At 51.5% G+C, this 22,054-nt stretch overlaps 1 protein-coding gene across 1 annotated transcript; it reads left to right on the top strand.

Moving 5' to 3' along the window:
• The first annotated feature begins 7,903 nt into the window (after positions 1 to 7,903).
• LOC123098044 (receptor-like serine/threonine-protein kinase At2g45590) lies at positions 7,904 to 10,224 on the top strand. The gene has a single exon (XM_044519916.1). The coding sequence runs from the start codon at positions 8,022 to 8,024 to the stop codon at positions 10,023 to 10,025; it is 2,004 nt and encodes a 667-aa protein (XP_044375851.1). The 5' UTR covers positions 7,904 to 8,021; the 3' UTR covers positions 10,026 to 10,224.
• Positions 10,225 to 22,054: the final 11,830 nt, after the last annotated feature.

Raw genomic sequence — 22,054 nt, 5'->3', positions numbered from 1 at the left:
TTTTTGTATAGTGTAGGGTGTTCCCTATATTTGCACTGGTGGCGAACTTTGATGCCCACCGGCTGTAGTTAACATGGGCCTCCTACGGGCCGTAGAAACAATGGGCCTTCTAAGGACCGTAGAAACAATGGGCCTTCTATGTGGCATAGAAACAATGGGCCTTATACGGGCCGTAGACACAATGGGCCTTCTATGGGCCGTATCATCAATGGGCCTTCTACGGGCCGTATGATCGGTTGGCCAAACATGGGCCAATAACAGACCACATTATGGCCGTAAATGGGCTAGAGTTGAAATCGTCCGTTCATGGGCCGACCATAACGGGCCGTCGTTAATCGGCCGTATTTTGATGACGCTATGAAAACGGCCCAACGTATTAATGGGCCACAAACGGGCCGACTGTAACCACGGGCTGAATTTGGCCCACAAGCAGAAAATGACAGTAACGGGCCGTAAGTAAACGAATGTGGAAATGAGCCCAAGAATAAATGGGCCCGAGAAGGCCAAAAGATAACATGGGCTGGAAACGGCCCAACGGAATAATGGGCCGTTAATGGGTATAAAGTGATACACTGTTCATTACGGCCCAGTTTCACCACGTGCCGTTAATGGGTATAAAGTGATACACTGTTCATTACGGGCCAGTTTTACCACGGGCCGTTAATGGGCCGAGAGTAATAAGGGCCTCATATGGGCCGAAAGACGTCATGGGCCATACATGGGCCGGAAGTTAAAACGGTCTGGAATTATATTGGACGGCCCAGATGACGCTACTGGGCCTAATTCGGATAGGCCGTAAACGGGCCCTGGGTTAGCGGGCTGTAAATGGGCTATATGCGAACAGGCCGTTAACAGGCTTGCCGTGGGCCGGCCCGCCACCTTTTTACCAAGTCAAACGGGCCGGCCTTCTCACAGGAATGGGCCTCTGTTGGGCCGTGCCACGTGTCGACGAATCATAGGCGCTTTGGGTCCAACAAGTGGATGACATCTGTCCCAACGGTGAGCCGACACGTGTTTCCTCCAGCCAATGATGATTTTACACGTGGAAAATCCCCATTGGTCGGGGCTGTTAACGGGTTATCGGATCCAAAACCGGACCCGATAGCTTAACGACGTTCCGTTATGGTGGATGCCACGTGTCGGTCACCCTTGACGAAAGCACTTCTGTGACGCGCGATTTATCGTCATGGAAGTGGACACTTCCGTGATGATAATTTTGGTAATGTCATGGAACACTTCTACGACAGCACAGGTATGACTATCTTGATTCTATCATAAATTTGTCAGGGATGTACATGCATGACAGAAAATGTGACCTACTGTGACAAACATGTATCATCACGGAAGTGTATTTTTTTGTAGTGACCCTACGGGTTCGGGAACCATGCAGACATGACCGAGACATCTCTACGGCCAATAACCAATAGCGGGATCTGGATACCCATGTTGGCTCCCACATGTTCCACGATGATCTCATCGGATGAACCACGATGTCGGGGATTCAATCAATCCCGTATACAATTCCATTTGTCTATCGGTATGTTACTTGCCCGAGATTCGATCGTCGGTATCCTCATACCTCGTTCAATCTCGTTATCGGCAAGTCTCTTTACTCATTCCGTAACGCATGATCTCGTCGCTAACTCCTTAGTCACATTGAGATCATTATGATGATGCATTACCGACTGGGCCCAGAGATACCTCTCCGTCATACGAAGTGACAAATCCCAGTCTCGATTCGTGCCAACCCAACAAACACTTTCGGAGACACCTTTAGTGCACCTTTATAGCCACCCAGTTACGTTGTGACGTTTGGTACACCCAAACCATTCGTACGGTATCCGGGAGTTGCACAATCTCATGGTCTAAGGAAACGATACTTGACATTAGAAAAGCTCTAGCAAAACGAACTACACGATCTTGTGCTATGCTTAGGATTGGGTCTTGTCCATCACATCATTCTCCTAATGATATCCCGTTATCAACGACATCCAATGTCCATGGTCAGGAAACCACAACCATCTATTGATCAACGAGCTAGTCAACTAGAGGCTTACTAGGGACATATTACGGTCTATGTATTCACACATGTATTACGGTTTCCGGTTAATACAATTATAGCATGAACAACACACAATTATCATGAACAAGGAAATATAATAATAACCACTTTATTATTGCCTCTAGGGCATATTACCAACAATATTAACTTCAACTCTTGGAACATCTCATATGCTCCATGACGTTCAAAAAGTGTTAGAAGTCCCGATTCTAAGCCGTAAAGCATGGCACACTGAACTATCGAGTAGTCATCAGCTTTGCTCTGCCAGACGTTCATAACGTCTGGAGTTGCTCCTGCAGCGGGTCTTGCACCTAGCGGTGCTTCTAGGACGTAATTCTTCTATGCAGCAATGAGGATAATCCTCAAGTTACGGACCCATTCCGTGTAGTTGCTACCATCATCTTTCAACTTAGCTAGGAACGCATTGGAATTCAAGGGAATGGTAGCACGGGCCATTGATCTACAACAACATAGATATGCAAAAATATCAGGTACTAAGTTCATGATAAATTAAAGTTCAATTAATCATATTACTTAAGAACTCCCACTTAGATAGACATCCCTCTAGTCATCTAAATGATCATGTGATCCATATCAACTAAACCATGTCCGATCATCACGTGAGATGGAGTAGTTTTCAATGATGAACATCTCTATGTTGATCATATCTACTATATGATTCACGTTCGACCTTTCGGTCTCAGTGTTCCGAGGCCATATCTGCATATGCTAGGCTTGTCAAGTTTAACCCGAGTATTCTGCACATGCAAAACTGGCTTGCACCCGTTGTATGTGAACTTAGAGCTTATCACACTCGATCATCATGTGGTGTCTCGGCACGACGAACTGTAGCAACGGTGCATACTCAGGGAGAACACTTATACCTTGAAATTTAGTGAGGGATCATCTTATAATGCTACCTCCGTACTAAGCAAAATAAGATGCATAAAATATAAACATCACATGCAATCAAAAAATGTGACATGATATGGCCATCATCATCTTGTGCCTTTGATCTCCATCTCCAAAGCACCGTCATGATCTCCATCGTCACCGGCTTGACACCTTGATCTCCATCGTAGCGTCGTTGTCGTCTCGCCAACTATTGCTTCTACGACTATCGCTACCGCTTAGTGGTAAAGTAAAGCAATTACATGGCGATTGCATTTCATACAATAAAGCGACAACCATAAGGCTCCTACCAGTTGCCGATAACTTTTACAAAACATGATCATCTCATACAATAAATTATATCACATCATCTCTTGACTATATCACATCACAACATGCCCTGCAAAAACAAGTTAGACATCCTCTACTTTGTTGTTGCAAGTTTTACGTGGCTGCTACGGGCTTCTAGCAAGAACCGTTCTTACCTACACATCAAAACCACAACGATGTTTCATCAAGTGTGTTGTTTTAACCTTCAACAAGGACCTGCCGTAGTCAAACTTGATTCAACTAAAATTGGAGAAACAGACACCCGCCAGCCACCTGTGTGCGAAGCACGTCGGTAGAACCAGTCTCATGAACGCGGTCATGTAATGTTGGTCTGGGCCGCTTCATCCAACAATACTGCCGAATCAAAGTAAGACGTTGGTGGTAAGAAGTATGACTATTATCGCCCACAACTCTTTGTGTTCTACTCGTGCATATCATCCACGCATAGACCTGGCTCTGATGCCACTGTTGGGGAACGTAGTAATTCAAAAAAATTCCTACGATCATGCAAGATCTATCTAGGAGATGCATAGCAACGAGATGGGAGAGTGTGTCCACGCACCCTCGTAGACCGAAAGCGGAAGCGTTTAGTTAATGCGGTTGATGTAGTCGAACGTCTTCACGATCCAACCGATCCAAGTACCGAACGTACGGCACCTCCGTGTTCAGCACACGTTCAGCTCGATGACGTCCCTTGAGCTCTTGATCCAGTAGAGGGTCGAGGGAGAGTTCCATCAGCACGACGGCGTGGCGACGGTGTTGGTGATGTGATCCGCGCAGGGCTTCACCTAAGCACTATGACGCTATGACCGAGGCGGTAAACTGTGGAGGGGGCACCGCACACGGCTAAGAAACAACTGTTGTGTGTTTGGGGTGCTCCCTGGTCACGTATATAAAGGAGGAGAGGGAGGAGGCAGGCGGCCATGAGGGGGCGCGCCAAGGGGGAGTCCAACTAGGATTCCCAATCCTAGTTGGAATCCCTTTCCTATTCCAAGAGGGGGTAGGAGGGAATGAGGGAGAGGAGAAGGAAAGGGGGGCGCCCCCACCCCTTGTCCAATTCGGTTTGGGCAGGGGGAGGCGCGCGCCACCTCCTATGGCCCTTCTCCCTCTCTTCACTATGGCCCATGAGGCCCATTAACTTTCCCGGGGGGTTCCGGTAGCCTCCCGGTACTCCAAAAAATCCCCGAACCTTATCGGAACCATTTCGGTGTCCGTATATAACCTTCCAATATATCAATCTTTACCTCTCTACCATTTCGAGACTCCTCGTCATGTCCGTGATCTCATTCGGGACTCCGAACAACCTTAGGTCACCAAAACACATAACTCATAATACAAATCGTCATCGAACGTTAAGCGTGCGGACCCTACGGGTTCATGAACTATGTAGACATCACCGAGACACATCTCCGGTCAATAACCAATAGCGGAACCTGGATGCTCATATTGGATCCTACATATTCTACGAAGACCTTTATCGGTCAAACCGCATAACAACATACGTTGTTCCCTTTGTCATCGGTATGTTACTTGCCCGAGATTCGATCGTCGGTATCATCATACCTAGTTCAATCTCGTTACCGGCAAGTCTCTTTACTCGTTCCGTAATGCAACATCCCGCAACTAACTCATTAGTCACATTGCTTGCAAGGCTTATAGTGATGTGCATTACCGAGAGGGCCCAGAGATACCTCTCCGATACACGGAGTGATAAATCCTAATCTTGATCTATGCCAACCCAACAAACACCTTCGGAGACACCTATAGACCATATTTATAATCACCCAGTTACGTTGTGACGTTTGATAGCACATAAGGTGTTCCTCCGGTATTCGGGAGTTGCATAATCTAATAGTCAGAGGAACATGTATAAGTCATGAAGAAAGCAATAGCAATAAAACTAAACGATCATTATGCTAAGCTAACGGATGGCTCTTGTCCATCACATCATTCTCTAATGATGTGATCACGTTCATCAAATGACAACACATGTCCATGGTCAGGAAACATAACCATCTTTGATTAACGAGCTAGTCAAGTAGAGGCATACTAGGGACACTCTGTTTTGTCTATGTATTCACACATGTACTAAGTTTCCGGTTAATACAATTCTAGCATGAATAATAAACATTTACCATGATATAAGGAAATATAAATAACAACTTTGCCTCTAGGGCATATTTCCTTCACCTTCGTCCGATGCCACCGCGCTCGCCTGACGCCGCTAGGTCAGCTACGTGGTCCAGGGGAGGCGCGCTTCTCCTCACCGGCCAGCATCTTCAACGACACCCGCAAGTTGTTCGACAGTTTGCTCCCAAGGTACAAATCGACTCCGCCGACGAGTTCTTTTTCCACAGTTTTCTCTGTGACTCCGACAATTCCTCATCCGATGATGAGGAGATGATGGCCGTTGTGTTGGTCCATGACCACCTTAATAGGGGGCGGCCGTTGTTCCGGGGCTCGATCCCAGGGCACACTCTGGCATTGAATCGCAATCGAGAGAGCGACCATTTTGTTCTTTGGAAGAACTACTTTGACACAGCCAGCCCGCTGTTCAAACATCACCAATTCTGGTGGCGTTTCCGTATGGCTAGGCATGTTTTCAACCGTATTCGAGAGGGGGTGGTCGGATACAATAACTATTTTGAGTGCAAGGAGGATGCCCTTGGAAAAATTGGCTTCTCATCTTATCAGAAATGCACTGCAGCTATCCGGATGCTTGCATACGGAGTGCTCGGTGATCTCATTAATGAGTATGTCCGTATGAGTGAGTCTACATGCCTATAGTCCGTGTACAGATTCGGCAAGGCTGTGATTGCAGTGTTTGGCCCTGAGTACTTGAGAGAGCCGACTGCTGAAGATACAACCCGCTTGTTGGCGCTCAATGCCAGCAGGGGCTTCCCAGGGATGCTTGGCAGCATAGACTACATGCACTGGGAATGGAAAAAACTGCACTTCTACTTGGCAAGGGCAGTATAGGAGCCATGTCAGGGTTTGCACTGTCATACTTGTGGCCTCACAAGATCTCTGGATGCGTCACTTCTTCTTTGGCATGGCCGGATCGCACAATGATATCAACGTGCTTCAACGCTTGCCGGTGTTTGCAAGGCTTGCCGAAGGCAATAGCCCGCCGGTCAATGTTAACATCAACAACCACAACTACAACAAAGGTTACTACCTAGGTGACGGTAACTATCTCAGTGGACCACTATTGTGAAGACAATCCCCAACCCTGTCGGAGAGAAGAGGAAAAGATTTGCCCAAGAGTAAGAGAGTGCTAGGAAGGATGTCGAGTGTGCCTTTGGTGTTCTGCAATCTCGATGGGCATCGTTTAGTATCCTGCTAGAACTTGGAGCACCAAGAAGTTGTGGGAGGTGATGACTGCTTGTGTGATCATGCACAATATGACCATAAAGGATGAGCGCCCGGAACGTATTTACGATCAAGGGTTTCAGTTTTAGGATGACAATGTTGTGCCTGGGCATGGAGGAGGAGCGGCAAAGTTTGCACAGTTCACCCAATTTCATCATCAAATGCGTTATTGAAAAACTCACATTCAGCTGCAAGATGATTTGGTTGAGCACCTGAGCATATGTGGGCTCATGTCGGCAACTAATAGATGTAACTTTTTTACAATGTATTTGAGACAATTTAATTTTTATTCGGCTTGTAAATTATGTTGTATTTATTTAATTGTGAAACTATGCTATTTTTTGTTTACTTGTGAAACTATGCAAAATGTGTGTGTATTTGTTGAAAACGGCGGCAAGCCGGCCACGCGGGCAAATATGGATCGGCGTTGGGCACACTGCCGACCCAAATCATAAACAGGACGGACGCCGCAGCCGACCCAAACGGACAAAAACCTTCCGTTTGGGTCGGTGCGTTGAAGTTGCTCTTACGCCATGCACAATGCATAGCCCCAGGGTGATGCCCCATATGCCATGTATCGGATGTTAGGAAAAATATGTTTGAATGAAGCAGCGGGATCCTCTACAAGGGCCGGGTGATTAGGGAGAAAAAGTGTGATCCGATGAATGAAGCTGAAAAAGTTGAAGTGAACAGGTTGCTCACAGTGCTCAAGCAAAAGCGAGTGATTGCAACATGCAACACACGGGCAAAGATAGTACTCCTATTTTAAGAAGAAAAGGGTCATGGTTCATCTACTGAAAGCGAAGAACTTTCGGTTTTGTTCAACCTTTTTGCCTTGGTATCGTGAGGAGAAGAAATGTCATTAACAGATCCCTCCGTCCTACGGGCTACGGCTTCTGTCCTGTCTGTCCTGTGCTGGCGGCGAGCTGTATACTCCGAGACGGTTTCTTTCTTTCCGAGACGGTTGGCAGTTGCTACAGCCGCTAACCACCGCAGCAAATCGTGGTCGCTCATCCTGTGACCAGGCCTACGTTGACCACTTTGACCATTAAATTCGCTCTCGACCGCCTACGAAGACGCATGCTCCCCTCACCGACCCGCTCCAACGAACCCTCTAGCTCTCCGGATCTCGCCACGCCACTGCCCGTGGGCCACGGGCATCCCCCGCGCCCCACCTGGCAGGCAGAGGCATCGGATCCTCCCTCCCTCCCTCCGCACGCACGCCGCGCAGGCCGAGGTTCAGATTAGGATTAGGTAGTAGATGCTCGCTCGCATCTGAGGAGGGAGGAATGGCGAAAAGCCAAATCGCTTTTCGGCTCATCACTCCCCCCCTGCCGCTCTGCTTGTCTTTTCCCCTCCGCTGTTGATGCCCTCGCGCCAGCCCCCGCCGCCCGATGCCTCCCCGCCCCCGGCCGCCGCCGCCGCGGCCGTCGTCGGGGGCCTCGGACCTCCCGCCCGCCACCAGCTCCCGGCCTCCGCGGTGGCCTCCGCCGCGGCCTCGGCCGCCGCGGCGGCGCTTCTCCTGGCGGCCTTCGCCCTGTTCGTTTGGCTGCGGCGAGGGAGGAAAAAGCGGGCCGCGGCGGCGGCGTCGACCGCGGGCGCGAGGATGCAGCCCGCGCCCGACCTGCGGAGGTTGTCGTACCAGCAGCTGCGGCGCGCCACGGGCAGCTTCGCGGCCGGGAGCAAGCTCGGGCAGGGCGGATTCGGCCCCGTCTTCCGCGGCGCGCTGCCCAGGTCGGGCCAGCCCGTGGCCGTCAAGGTCATGAACGCCGCGGGGTCCCTCCAGGGCGAGCGCGAGTTCCACAACGAGCTCTCCCTCGCCTCCCACCTCGTCGGCTCCGGCCACGCCTCCACGCCCTCCATCCTCCTGCCCTTCGCCTACTCGCTCTCCGCGCACCCCTGCCGCCGCCGGATGATGCTCGTCTACGACCTCATGCCCAACGGGTCGCTGCAGGACGCGCTGCTGGGGAAGAGGTGCCCCGAGCTGGTGTCCGAGTGGCCGCGCCGCCTCGCCGTCGCTCGCGACGTGGCCGCCGCGCTCCATTACCTCCATTTCGTTGTGCATCCGCCGGTGATTCATGGGGATGTCAAGCCTAGCAATGTGTTGCTGGATAGCGAGCTCCGTGCTCGCCTCTCAGATTTCGGGCTGGCGCGGATCAAGTCTGAAGAAGAAGATGAGTTAGATAGTGGTGTACTTGGGGACAATGCGGTTGGAAATGGAAATCCAGGTGGTGGATGCCATGATGATGCATCAATGGCCGGCGAGAGCATGACTGCTATTGTAGTGAATGGGGAAGACGGTGCCACCAAGTCTCCAGAGGATGATGAGGGGTTTACCACTGCCTCACATGCAGAGGCGGCATCAACTTCCGGATGTGATAAAACTAGTGTTGGTAGTGGATTCAATGGTCGAACCTGCAATGGTGGGGGTGCTGCAGCATCAGGAGCTAGGAGTGACTGGTGGTGGCGTCAAGATAATGCTGCCGGCAGTGGTGGTGGTGGTGTCAAGGATTATGTGATGGAATGGATTAGGTCGGAGATCAAGAAGGAGAGACCAAAGAGCGATTGGATTTCCGGAGCGTCTACGACCACCCCTACCACCTCAGCAGAAAAGAAGAAACCAAAGCGTAGGGCACGGGAGTGGTGGCGTGAGGAGTATGCCGAGGAACTCACCAAGAAGCAAAAACGGCAGGCAATTGCTAAGTCAAAGAGTGATGCTGGCGTGATGACTGGCTTGCAGTGGTGGGAGAAGGATTGTGATTTAGAGGAGAAGGGACGTTCAAGGTGGAGGATGATGAAAAGCTGGAGTCGGAGGAGCAGCAATGGCAATGGCAATAGCACCATTGATTGGTGGGCTGACGGTGTAAGGAGTAGCAAAGATTGGGCTAGTACAGAATTTGTACCTAAGAGTGGTGGAGCAGTGAGCAGCACACCAAGCATGCGTGGCACAGTCTGTTATGTGGCTCCTGAGTATGGTGGCGGCGGGCCTCTATCAGAGAAATGCGATATGTACAGCTTCGGTGTTTTGTTGTTAGTTCTTATTTCTGGACGCCGCCCACTCCAAGTGACGGCCTCGCCCATGTCTGAGTTTGAGAAGGCGAGTCTGATTTCATGGGCGAGGCATCTCGCCCATGTTGGCCGCTTGCTTGATCTTGTGGACTCTGCACTCCTGGATGTTAACCGTGACCAGGCGCTGCTATGCATCACTGTCGCACTCCTGTGTATCCAGAGGTCGCCAACCCGTCGCCCATCAAGCGAGGAGGCGCTTGAAATGCTCTCTGGTGAGGGTGAACCACCACATCTCCCTGTAGAATTCTCACCGTCGCCTCCTGGTGGGTTCCCTTTGAGATCCCGCAGGAAAGGCCGGTGAGTTTAGTTTGTTGGTTAGATGCAAATGGTAGTGTCAGTCATATTCTTATGCTTGTTTCTTCTTGTACACCACCCTGATTTATCTATTTAATTTATTGGAATCTTGTGATAGGAAAAACAGTGGCAGTTTCAATTCAACGTTGATAAGAACAGCAATTCCCAGTTTAACCATTTAATTGATTGATGTATTAAAATCTTGATGATGGATAAAGCAGTCACAATATCTATTTAAGTTTGAGGAGAACGGTCTCCATTAATCACATACACAATCATGGTATTTCTAGCGATATGATCATTGGAAATTTGGAATACAATGCATGATACCAGCAAGACCACGGGATGTTGTGAATTGGGAAGTTCTCTCTCTGTGCTGGTAGACTGGGAAGCATCTTGCTTTTTAGTAGACATGCTTTCGATGAAAGTATTCTGCTGTGGCTTGAGAGCAAACAGGCGTGCCCCACTTTGTGTGATGGGTTCAAGCTTTCTATGTTCGCAGATCCCTTTCATTTCTTTTTGTACTGAGATGGCACCATAACTTTTCTGGAGCTAGTATATTCTAGGTAGTCGCTGGTTTGCTGCAAGCCCGTTTATTAGAGTATAAAGCACATGTAGGCCACTGCGCTATATAAAAAGGCATTCGTGCGGTCTCTCCATTGTGGGCATAGTTTGGTACGATAAAGCAATAGTCTAGGACTTCAGGTATACCCAACTATGTAATTTGTGCTGTCTGGACCTGGTAATTTCCATTGTTTGAGGTCAAAATACTATATGAAAAGTTGAAGTTGACCAGCACTTCTGGAATACATATTATGCGCCTTTATACATGTAGATACTCTTTCTTTGAATTCTAAATGTTTGATTTGAAATCTGTTGAAACTCAAGTTGATGGCTAATTTGTTCAGAAAAACTGCACAATATACTGCAGTTTTTCTTCTTTTTTTGTTCTCTATTTGTTCAGTCTGTGCTGATGGCTGGCACTGTAATGGAAGTCGACTAGAAAGAAAACATTACAGTTTTGAAGATCTAAGTTTTAGACCTTGATGTGTATTACAGTAAACTTGGTCAATGAAATAAGGTTTGCCGATGTCCCTACGCTAACTGACTTGGCGTTTCGACAAGCTGACATTGTTGCTACCTTGCAGTATATTGTTATAAAGCACTTGAGGTATGTTTGGATGTAAAGTAGAATTCATAGAACTGGTGGTAACTGACTTGGCGAACTCATCCAGTTGGAAGTTTGGAACTTCTTATTACAGACTAGCCTTTTGCGGGGCCAGTTTAGGCCAACTGTTCTCCAGAGAGTGAACATACGAAGAAACTATTTTGTGGGCAGACAGTATGTGTGTGACAGAATTCCTGTGTCTGGCTATACCCTGGCATTGTTGTTTGTTGTTACTGTAGCTGACTTATGAACTTGTGCTGATTTCCATATTGCACTTTTTAAATGGTTACAGTGCTGCTTGGTTAAGCCGTTGGACATTCATTGCCGCGATTCAAATCACGCTGGACAAATCCAGAGAAAACTGGGAAACAAAAAGATAAAAACAATCACTCAGTCCAGGCTTATGAACAAAGTGACATGCATTTAGATTACCTTTTCATTTATTGTATTAATTCATCATTTGATTTATGAGCATTTTTTATCGGTTCATCATTTGTCTGAACTGGGGGGCAGTACTATATAATGTAGCCTACAAAAACGTCTTAAGTTTTGATACGGGGTATTATTTTGGTATATATAGCTTCTTATAAAAGATATTTGTAATATACTGGAGGATGACATAATAATGAACTAATTCTGGTACGCTGCTGCTACCCAATGTATGAGTTAAGCAGTCAATATGGTCTGATCAAGTAAAAAAAGGTCATGCATTTCAAGAATATCCAACTGAACGGATCGATAAGGGCGGGGGGGGGGGGGGGGGGGGGGGATGAATAGGCAACTAACAATTTTTAGCTATTCTTTAGCAAACTAAACTTTGCGTCAATGTAGGTTGTCTAGATATGCAACTAGGTGAGCAACCTATATGATGCAATAACAACAAGCACACAAGCAAGCAAGGGATACAAGACAATATAAGTTTGCACAAGTAAAGGTGAGAGATAACCAAGAGTGGAGCCGGTGGAGACGAGGGTGTTTTACCGAAATTCCTTCCCTTTGAGAGGAAGTACGTCTCCGTTGGAGCGGTGTGGAGGCACAATGCTCCCCAAAAAACCACTAGGGCCATCGTATTCTCCTCACGCCCTCACACAATGCGAGATGACGTGATTCCACTATTGGTGCCCTTGAAGGCGGCGACCGAACCTTTACAAACAAGGTTGGGGCAATCTCCACAACTTAATTGGAGGCTCCCAACTACACCACGAAGCTTCACCACAATGAAATATGGCTCCGCGGTGACCTCAACCGTCTAGGGTGCTCAAACACCCAAGAGTAACAAGATCCGCAAGGGATTAGTGGGGAAATCAAATTTCTCTTGGTGGAAGTGTAGTTCGGGGCCTTCTCAACCAATCCCTAGAAAAACAACAAGTTTGATTGGGTAGTGAGAGAGATCGGGCGAAAATGGAGCTTTGAGCAACAATGGAGCTTGGGGAAGGAAGAGGTGGTCAACTTGGGGAAGAAGGCCCCCCTTATATAGTGTGAGGAAAGATCCAACCGTTGCCCACTTACTCAGCCCGCGACATGCGGTACTACCGCACATACTCACGGTACTACCGCACAGGCATGCGGTACTACCGCTAGACAGTGCGGTACTACCGCCCGCGCGGCAGGGGCCAGACGAGGCCCTGTTGCGTTTAGTAACGAGCGCTAGAACCGCCGGAGCGGTACTACCGCGCGCCCTTGCGGTACTACCGCAAGGTAGGGCTCAATCTGGGCTGGGAAGGCACGAACTAATAAAATTACATCCGTGGCTACTTCCGCTGAGTTTCGGTCTGTGCGAAAATCCGGCACGGTACTACGGCTCACAAGGAGCAGTACCACCGCGTAGGGTGCGGAAGTAAAAAATTACTTCCGCCCCTTCTTCCGCGCATGCACCGTTCTGGGCTAGAGGCCACCGTACTACCGCGTGCTAGGAGCGGTACTACCGCACCACACGGTACTACCGCTGCCATGGGCGGTACTACCGTGGGACGCTGCGGTACTACTGCTCCCTTGAGCAGTACTACTGCATGCCACAGAACAGTAGCACTTGGAAGCCTTCATCTTCGCAACAACAAGGGAAACGACTGGTGCTCCAATGAAGCGAAGGAAAGGTGGTGCAAAAGAACAGATGTGTATGTGTTGATTTCACCCTAACCTTTCCGAAGCGGACCCCCTCTTAATAGTACGACTTTCCTACGACTCAAATCCATTGAAAAAAAACATAGAGAAACACCGTCTTCTATAGGCTCCGAGGGGCATCGGATCGTCTTGTGCCTAGACATGAGATATCTGAAATGCTCAATGCACACGATTAGTCCGCAAATGCATTGTAATCGATCACCAAAACCACTTAGGGAGAAATATGCCCTTACAATCTCCCCCTTTTTGGTGGATTGATGACAATACGGGATTTGCACATAGGGATATAAAATGAACATAAGAAAACCCAACATTTATAAAATATAGACAGGCTCCCCCTAAATGTGTGCACTCTTAGAGAAGTTGGACTGCACGGCACACATACTAGGATCAACACTCCCCCTATATTTTATAAACAAGGCAATCCTTGCAACAAAATGAATGACACTAAGCATGGAGGCAAGGTAAAGTAATGAGCATGAAGTAGAGGGCACAAGATAGTATAAGCTCACAATCTACTAAACATACTAGACAATAAGATAAGCTGAGGACATATATCTTACACCATATGATAGTCTCATGGACTCACACGAACACAACCACACACCAACAAGCCAAAGCAAACGAAGGTTCAACAGAACGAAAGCAAAGCGAAACACAAGACTCGACACAAGACTCGCATATCCTACACTCACTTCCCCTTTGGCATCGAGACACCAAAAAGGCAGAGAGGACACCTACGACACATGTGGTGGCGGAACTCCACGGCATCACCAGTCATGTTCCTCCTCCTCAGACTCCTCAGCAGCACAGGATGTAGATGGAACTCCAGTCTCCTCCTCTGACTCACTCCACCGGCAGTGCTGTCTGGTCCACTGCTCCTCATCTGTGATCCTCTCCTTAGAGTCATCCTGGACCTCAAGGCCAACCTGCCTCATAATAGCCTTGTAGCGACGACGAGCCATCTTGGCGTTCACTTCAGCCTGGTACTGTCCCTTGGCCTGCATGCAGAACAGAGCCTTCATCTTGGCCTTGAGCTTCTTAGCCCAAGTGGGCTCAGTAGAGGGAGGAGTGTATCCCTCATAACTGTCCTCAGCCGCCTCCTCCTCCTCAAACTCATCCTCATCCACATCATTGTTAGGGGAAACGACACCTACGAGATCACAAGGAATCCCTTTTGCTACGGTTGGCAGGCGCGGGGCTGTGGAAAGAGCGGGATTGAGAGATAAACGCGGGGGGATTATCTAGGTTCGGGCCGCGGGTGACGCGTAATACCCTACTCCTGCTGGTTTCTGTTTATTTGGTGTTCTTGGACTAGCTACAAGGCGTGCAGGGTCCAAAAAGTCCGAATCCTCTCCCAGTACGCGGCGGGCCTCCTTTTATAGACAAAGGGGCTGCCACAGTGGGACACAGGAGGTGGAAAGCTATACAGTGGTCGAGTCTATCCTCTGGCACCGTAGGACAAATGCATTTAATGCGCTGCCGACGTGCCCTTCTTGCTTTATCGGGGACGGCAAAGAAGCTCGTCCCAGCTGTCGCCGCCTCGCCTGGCTTGGACGCGCATCCGAACTGACGAGGCGGGTAGTGCCCGCTGGCTGGCTGGCTGCTGAGTTGGTGTGGTGGCAGAGCCTTCACGAAGATCTGCATGCCACCATGCAGGTGTTTGCTAAGTTGGCCTAGAGGCCGCACATCGCCAGGCAGGTGTTCGCCTAGTTGGTGGGCTGGTAGCTGCATGGGAACGGCGGCGGAGCTTTGGCAGATGCGGGCCTGGCTGCGGCCCCGCGGATGTCTTCGGCAAGAGTCTTGCCGGGGCCCCGGCAAGGGTCTTGCCGTGGCGTCGTGGTCGTCCCCGGCAAGGGGCTTGCCGGGGGTCTCGTGGGTATCCTTGGCAAGGATCTTGCCAAGGATCTTCGTCTTCTGTTTATTTATCTAGTCTTGTATGTTCTTGGTCTTCACAAAGATCTGCATGCCACCACGGAGGCGCCTCCCGAGCTTTAGTTCCAGTGTGGTTTGAGGGCGTCGGAACTTTCAGGCTCAAGGGTGGCAGCCCTGCTGGCGTTGGGCGAGTTGCCCCGGCAAGGTTCTTGCCGGGGCTGTGGAGGCCGCCCCAGCAAGGGCCTTGCCGGGGGAGTCCATCTCGTCCTTCTGCTATTTGTGTTTCCGGCTTGGCGTTGGTCTGGTCGTCTTGTGCCTTTGCTTCCTCTGCCCCGCCAAGCGTGGCCAGGGGCGTGGGGTTGCGACTGCCCGCGCACAAGTAAAGGTGTGCAAAAAGGGGTCCCTACTTTTGTACACCGACAGGAGCCCCCGGGCCTGGGCCACATATAAGCGCGGGGCGTTATTGGGCCAGGCCCAGAACGGTGCGCGGGCGCGCGGGCAGTGGAGCTTTTACCGCAGTAACTCCCTCGCTCGCTGCGCTTCCCCACGACCCACGTTGAATGCGTGACGTGGGGGTCGTGCGTGACGTGGGGGTCATGCGTGGGGCGGTCGCTACCCTCATGCGTCACATCATAGTAAAGAGGCGGCTCGCGCCTTCCCCATAAAAAAGAGGAAAACGCAGGGGCGCGGCTCATTTACTAAGTGGACTCGAGTCGCGGCCTTCAAGGCGCCCGTGCCCCACGATCATGGGTGGAAAACAGTCGCCTCACTTGTCTCCTCGATTTTGGCTTGCTCGCCGCGTGTCCCCCATGCCTCGAAGATGGTAGGCGGTGGACGCGGGGGGCACGGGCCTTAAATGACGAGGCGGGGAACCGGGTCGTCGCTGGTTGGAGCAGACGGTCGGTCTCGATTCCCTGCGCCTCTGGTGGCTGGATTGGTTAGGTGGGGCTGAGCCTCGACCCCGCCCCTTTATAAGAAGGGGAGGGGATGGCACCCCCAATCTTTCATCATTCATATCCTTCTACCTTGGCTCCTTCCTTCCTTTTACTATGGCGAGAGGGCGCGCCGGCACTCCGATGGCGGCGGCGAGGGTCTCTGCTCGACAGCGCGCCCCTCCTTCCCAAGAGCTCGTGGAGGCGGAGGCGGAGCCGGCCGCGAGAGGAAGGGGGAGGGGGCAAGGTCGAGGTCGTCGTGGCGCTCGGGGAAGAGGAGGACGGGGTGGCGCACCGGCCTCGCCTCCGCCAGCGGCCCCTCCCACAATGGAGGGCCACGTCGGAGACCAGCCCCGCGAGTTCGTCATCAGGCTGCACCGGCCAGTGCGTCGTCGTCTTCGTCTCCCTACTTCGTTCGCTCGGGAGATGGAGCTCGACCCGCCACAGGCTCTGAGGTTGCATATGAGGGGCTGCGGGAATGGCAGCATGCGGGTCGATGTCGACTTCCCCGCCCCTCATGTCATGTATCTTCGTCGGGGATGGAAGACCTTCGCTCGTGCCCACAGCCTGTCGGAAGGGCTCGTTCTCCACTTCAAATTAATGGAGAACGGCCTGCTCTCCGTCAAGGTCTTCGGGCACTTGGGAACTCGCCTAAGGTGTTGCGTGGAGAGCTCCTTCGATGATGAAGACTCCTCCTCAAGCGGGAGTGACGAGGAGGACAACGACAACGACGACGAGGGCGTCAAGCGGGAGGACGCCGACTCCGAATCCGACTGACCGCGTCGCCCTCCTTCCTCGGCCACGCGCCCTACCGAGGGCCTTCCTCATCAAGCTCTCCATCGGCGCGTTTGCCGTTGCCTCCTTTTTGCCTTCACCTGCCGCACCTGGGAGGAAAGGGGCAAGAACGGGGATCACGGGGCACTTGTTAGATTTAAACCTTGTAATCCGCTTGCTCATGTTTGCATTCCGCACGAACTGTACCTGTTTGGAACGTATTAATGAAAAAGGGTGTTTGCCGGGTTCTTTGTGCGTGAGCGAGGCCCATGCCAAGGAATGAATCCTTGTTATTTTTAAGATAAACATTGTCGCCCGGCAACAGGCCTTGCCGTCCCCTCACTTCATTCATGACCATACTCACGCCCTCGGTGGAGGCAGGGGTGAAGTAGGGTTAGGCCCTTCGTTTACTTCCTTGTCACCGCAACTACAACCAAATTCCGGCCCAGTGAATAGTCCTTGGGCACAGGAAAGGGGGAGCATGGTGGCCCAGGAATAAACGAGGCTTCATACATTCCAATCCCATACGGAAATGCATAATAGGGGATAAAGGACTTATCTGAATCTGCAGCCCCCGGCGACCTTGGCTTGCCGTGGTCGGGTGCTTGAATCTGCAGCCCCCGGCAATGGCTTGCCGGGGTCGGGGATGTCGATCTGTCTTCCTGCCCTTAAATGGCTTAGCAAAAACACCTGTGCAGCTTGTGAACCAAAGAAAAGACTGGAAAGGACGGAAAGACACACACCTGACCTCTATGCTAGGGGTTAGTTACCACCGGGCACTATCGACCCCACCAAAGAGAGACTTAACCTAGCATGCATGCTAAAACTTAGGGCACCAGCGCTTCATTTATTTATGCTCAGGGTCTGCGCCTGGCTTTGTACAAAGGGTTACATGCCTTGTCGGCAAGGCTTGTACAAAAGGTGGCTTGCCGGGAGGCCTGACAACCACGCCTCATGGGTAAAACTTACAAAGATGTTCAATGTTCCAGGAGTTGCTCACTGGGACACCATCTTCGCTCTCCAGGCAGACTACGCCAGGCCTGGTGACTCGTATTACCCGATAAGGGCCTTCCCACTTTGGCGTCAACTTGTTGGAATTCTTGGTCGACTGAACGCGCAGAAGAACAAGGTCGCCTTCCTCAAGACTTCGGGCACGAACCTTGCGGCTATGGTAGTGGCGCAAGGCCTGCTGGTAGCGTGCAGCTCATACAGCCGCCCGAAGACGATCTTCCTCAAGGAGCGCCGCGTCATCTTGCCGCAACTGCTCTTGCTCAAGCTCGTCATAAGCGAGCACTCGAGGTGACCCGTATGTGAGTTCCGTGGGGAGAACTGCTTCTGCCCCGTATACCAGGGCAAAGGGTGTCTGGCCGGTGACTCGATTTGGCGTCGTTCTGATCGACCAAAGAACCGTCGGCAACTCATCAATCCAGTGCCTTCCACACTTGTGCAGCCTGTCAAAAGTCTTTGTCCTCAAGCCTCGCAGTATTTCAGCATTTGCCCTCTCCGCCTGGCCGTTGCTCCGTGGGTGTGCCACTGAAGCGAAACAGACCTTGCTACCGAGGTCCTGGATGTACTGCATGAAGGTGCGGCTTGTGAACTGCGTGCCGTTGTCGGTGATGACCCTGTTCGGCACACCAAAACGGCAAACTAGCCCCTTGAATAACTTGACGACTGACTGTGTTGTCACCTTCCTCACATCCTCCACTTCGGGCCACTTTGTGAACTTGTCGATTGCGACGTACAAGTACTCAAAGCCCCGACAGCACGGGGGAAAGGGCCCAGTATGTCGAGCCCCCAGACCGAAAATGGCCAGGAGAGAGGGATTGTTTGAAGGGCTTGAGCTGGTTGATGAAACTTCTTCAAATGGAACTGACATGCTCCACACTTGGTTACTAGCGCAACTGCATCCTCGAGGGCTGGGGGCCAGAAGAAACCTTGCCGGAATGCCTTGCCGGCAAGGGCCCTTGACGCTATGTGGGAGCCACACATACCTCCATGTATCTCTGCCAACAGCTCTAGTCCGTCCTCTCGAGGAATGAACTTCAGCCTGACCCCGTTTGGCCTCCTACTGTACAGGGTATCATCCACAAACTGGTACATGTTGGACCGATGGGCTACTTTCTCTACTTCTTCCTGCTCCTCGGGGAGTTCTCCTGTTTGGAGGAAACAGACGGTGGGCCGCGCCCATGCCGGAGCCTGGGGCTCGACGGCAAGGACCAAAGGCGCATCTTCGGCCGCAGGGGCAGCTGCCTCTACGGTCAGGGCCTGGGGCCCCGTCGGAGGTAGTTGCCCCTCAGCAAGCTTGGGGTGCTCGGCAACCTCCTTGCCGACGTCTCCTGGGAGCTCGGTGGGAAGGTACTTTCCGGGGCTTGTCTTCCTTCGCTTGTTCTGCCATGCTGATGGCTCCACGGATGGTTGTATTAACTGAAGTACAATGGTACTTGGTTCCACAGGCAACTTGAGGGCAGCGCGTTTCGACAGGTCGTCGGCAATGCTGTTCTCCGCTCGGGGAACATGTTCTGCATGTAGGCCGTCGAAACGTTCTTCCAACTTCCTCACTTCATTCACGTAGGCCTCCATCAACGGGCTCTGGTAATCCTTGTTGACTTGCTTGACGACGAGCTGCGAATCACCCCTGATGATGAGCTTCTTGATTCCGAGGTCTGCCGCGATCCTGAGACCGGCAAGCAACCCCTCGTACTCCGCCGTGTTGTTCGTTGATTTTCCCGGGGGAAGTGCATCTGGATTACGTACTTGAGGTGCTCTCCGGTGGTTGCGATGAGTAGCACGCCAGCACCAGCACCTTGGAATGAGAAAGCTCCATCAAAATACATAATCCACTCACTGCTCGTCTCCTTGCCGGGAAGGGCGGTCTCTTGAATCTCCTCGTCGGGCGTTGCGGTCCACTCTGTTATGAACTTTGCCAAAGCTCGGCTCTTGATCGTTGAAGTACTTTCAAACCTGATGCCAAAGCTCGACAGCTCCAATGCCCACTCCACAATCCTCCCTGTCGCATCTGGGTTGTGCAAAATCTGTTGCAAAGGGAGGCGGGTAACGACGGTGATCTCGTGCGCTTGGAAATAGTGGCGCAGCTTTCTCGAGGCCATGAGAAGGCCGAAAAGCAGCTTCTGCATTCCAGAATATCTTGACCTAGCCCCCTGTAAGAGGGAACTGACAAAATACACTGGGTTCTGCACCATCTTCTTCTTCCGTCCCACTTCGCCCATCCGCTCAGGCTCTGCCTCGCCGGGTTCGGGCCTTGCCGGGTGTTCTGGTTTGCCGGCGTCAAGCTCTACCGGGGAAGGCCCCGGCCCGCCATCCGACGGCTCTGCTGCAACTGCTGCTTCTCCCTCAGGTTCCCTCTGCGCCACTAGCGTAGCACTGACCACTTGATTCGTTGCTGCTAAGTACATCATCAACGGCTCTCGTGGTTTAGGCGCGACTAGTATTGGCGTGGAGGAGAGGTACCTCTTGAAATCTTGCAGTGTTGCCTCTGCCTCTGGAGTCCATTTTACTGGACCTGCCTTTTTCAAAACTTTGAAAAAGGGGAGGGCGCGCTCAGCGGATTTGGAGATGAACCTGCTCAGGGCAGCAACGCAGCCGGCGAGCCTACGGACGTCTTTGACCCGTTTTGGCGCCTCAATCTGCTTAATCGCTTTGATCTTGTCAGGATTTGCTTCGATTCTGCGTTGAGACACAAAGAACCCGAGAAGTTTGCCGGAGGGGACACCGAACACGCACTTCTCTGGGTTGAGCTTGAGGTTGATCTTGCGCAGGTTTGCGAATGTTTCTTCTAAATCTTGCACGAGCGTGGTCCTGTCCTTGGCTTTGACCACTATGTCATCCATATAAGCTTCCATATTTCTATGTAGCTGGGGCTCAAAACCAATCTGGACTACTCGGGAAAACGTCGAACCAGCGCTCTTCAACCCAAAAGGCATTCGTACAAAACAGTACGTACCACATGGGGTGATGAACACGGTCTTCTCTTCATCTTCCTTCATCATGAAGATCTGGTGGTACCCTGAATAGGCATCGAGGAATGACAGCAGGTCACACCCAGCACTGGAGTCTACAATCTGGTCGATGCGTGGCAGAGGGAAAGGATCCTTTGGACAGGCTTTATTGATGTCTGTGTAGTCAATACACAGCCTCCACTTCCCGTTTGCCTTACGCACCACCACCGGATTGGCCAACCACATGGGGTGGAGTACTCCTCTTACCAGGCCTTCCGCCTCCAACTTCCTGATCTCTTCAATGATGAACTCTTGCCGCTCCAAAGCTTGCTTCCTGACCTTCTGCTTGACGGGCCGCGCGTGAGGACAGATAGCAAGATGGTGCTCAATCACCTCCCTGGGAATGCCGGGGATGTCAGATGCTTGCCATGCAAATACATCGACATTCGCCCGCAGGAAGGCGATAAGCGCGCTTTCCTATTTTCTGTCGAGGGTGGAGCTTATAGTGAAAGCCCCGCCCGTGCCGTCCTCCTTGACGGACACCTTCTTGGTTTCTGGTGGTGCAGCCTTGGACTTTTTGCTCTTGCCGGTGGAGCTGTCTGGCACGTCCTCAACGGGAGCACAACACTCCGAAGAGGTGCGCTTGCCAGAGTGGGTGCAAGAGGTCTTTCCGGAAGAGGTCTTGCCGGAAGGAGTCCTGCCAGCCTTCCTCCCTGGAGCTTCAGCGGCAGGAGAAAGTGCCCTAGCGGCAGTTGCTACAGCTGCCTCTCGGTAGAGTGCGTCTTTCTTGTCAGAGGGGACGGTGATGACGGTCAGCGGCCCTGGCATCTTCAGCGTGTTGTAGGCGTAGTGGGACGCCACCATGAACTTGGCCAGCGCTGGGCGGCCAAGGATCCCATTGTATGGCAAGGGGATCTCGGCGACGTCGAAGACGATCTTCTCCGTCCTATATTCAGCTCGCCCCCAAACGTAACGGGCAACGTGATTTTACCTTTAGGTTGACTCCTTCCCGGGTTGACCCCTTGAAACGTGCCCGTCTCTTCGAGGTCTCCATCAGGAATCTGCAGCTTCTTGATCACAGCGGGCGAGATCAAATTCAGACCGGCTCCACCGTCAACCAGCACTTTGGTCATGTTGAGGTTGCGTATTGTTGGTGAAACCAACAACGGCAAACACCCGACCGCAGTTGTGCGGTCAGGGTGATCCTCGG

This window comes from Triticum aestivum, chromosome 4D (genome assembly GCF_018294505.1).
Source record: "Triticum aestivum cultivar Chinese Spring chromosome 4D, IWGSC CS RefSeq v2.1, whole genome shotgun sequence".
NCBI classification, from domain to species: Eukaryota; Viridiplantae; Streptophyta; class Magnoliopsida; order Poales; family Poaceae; genus Triticum; species Triticum aestivum.
The sequence above is the reverse complement of the archived record's forward strand: the minus strand, read 5'-3'. Positions and strand labels throughout refer to the sequence as shown.

Excerpts from the sequence above, each read along its gene's own strand:
- LOC123098044 (XM_044519916.1), top strand. The coding sequence starts at position 8,022 with ATGCCCTCGCGCCAGCCCCCGCCGCCCGATGCCTCCCCGCCCCCGGCC.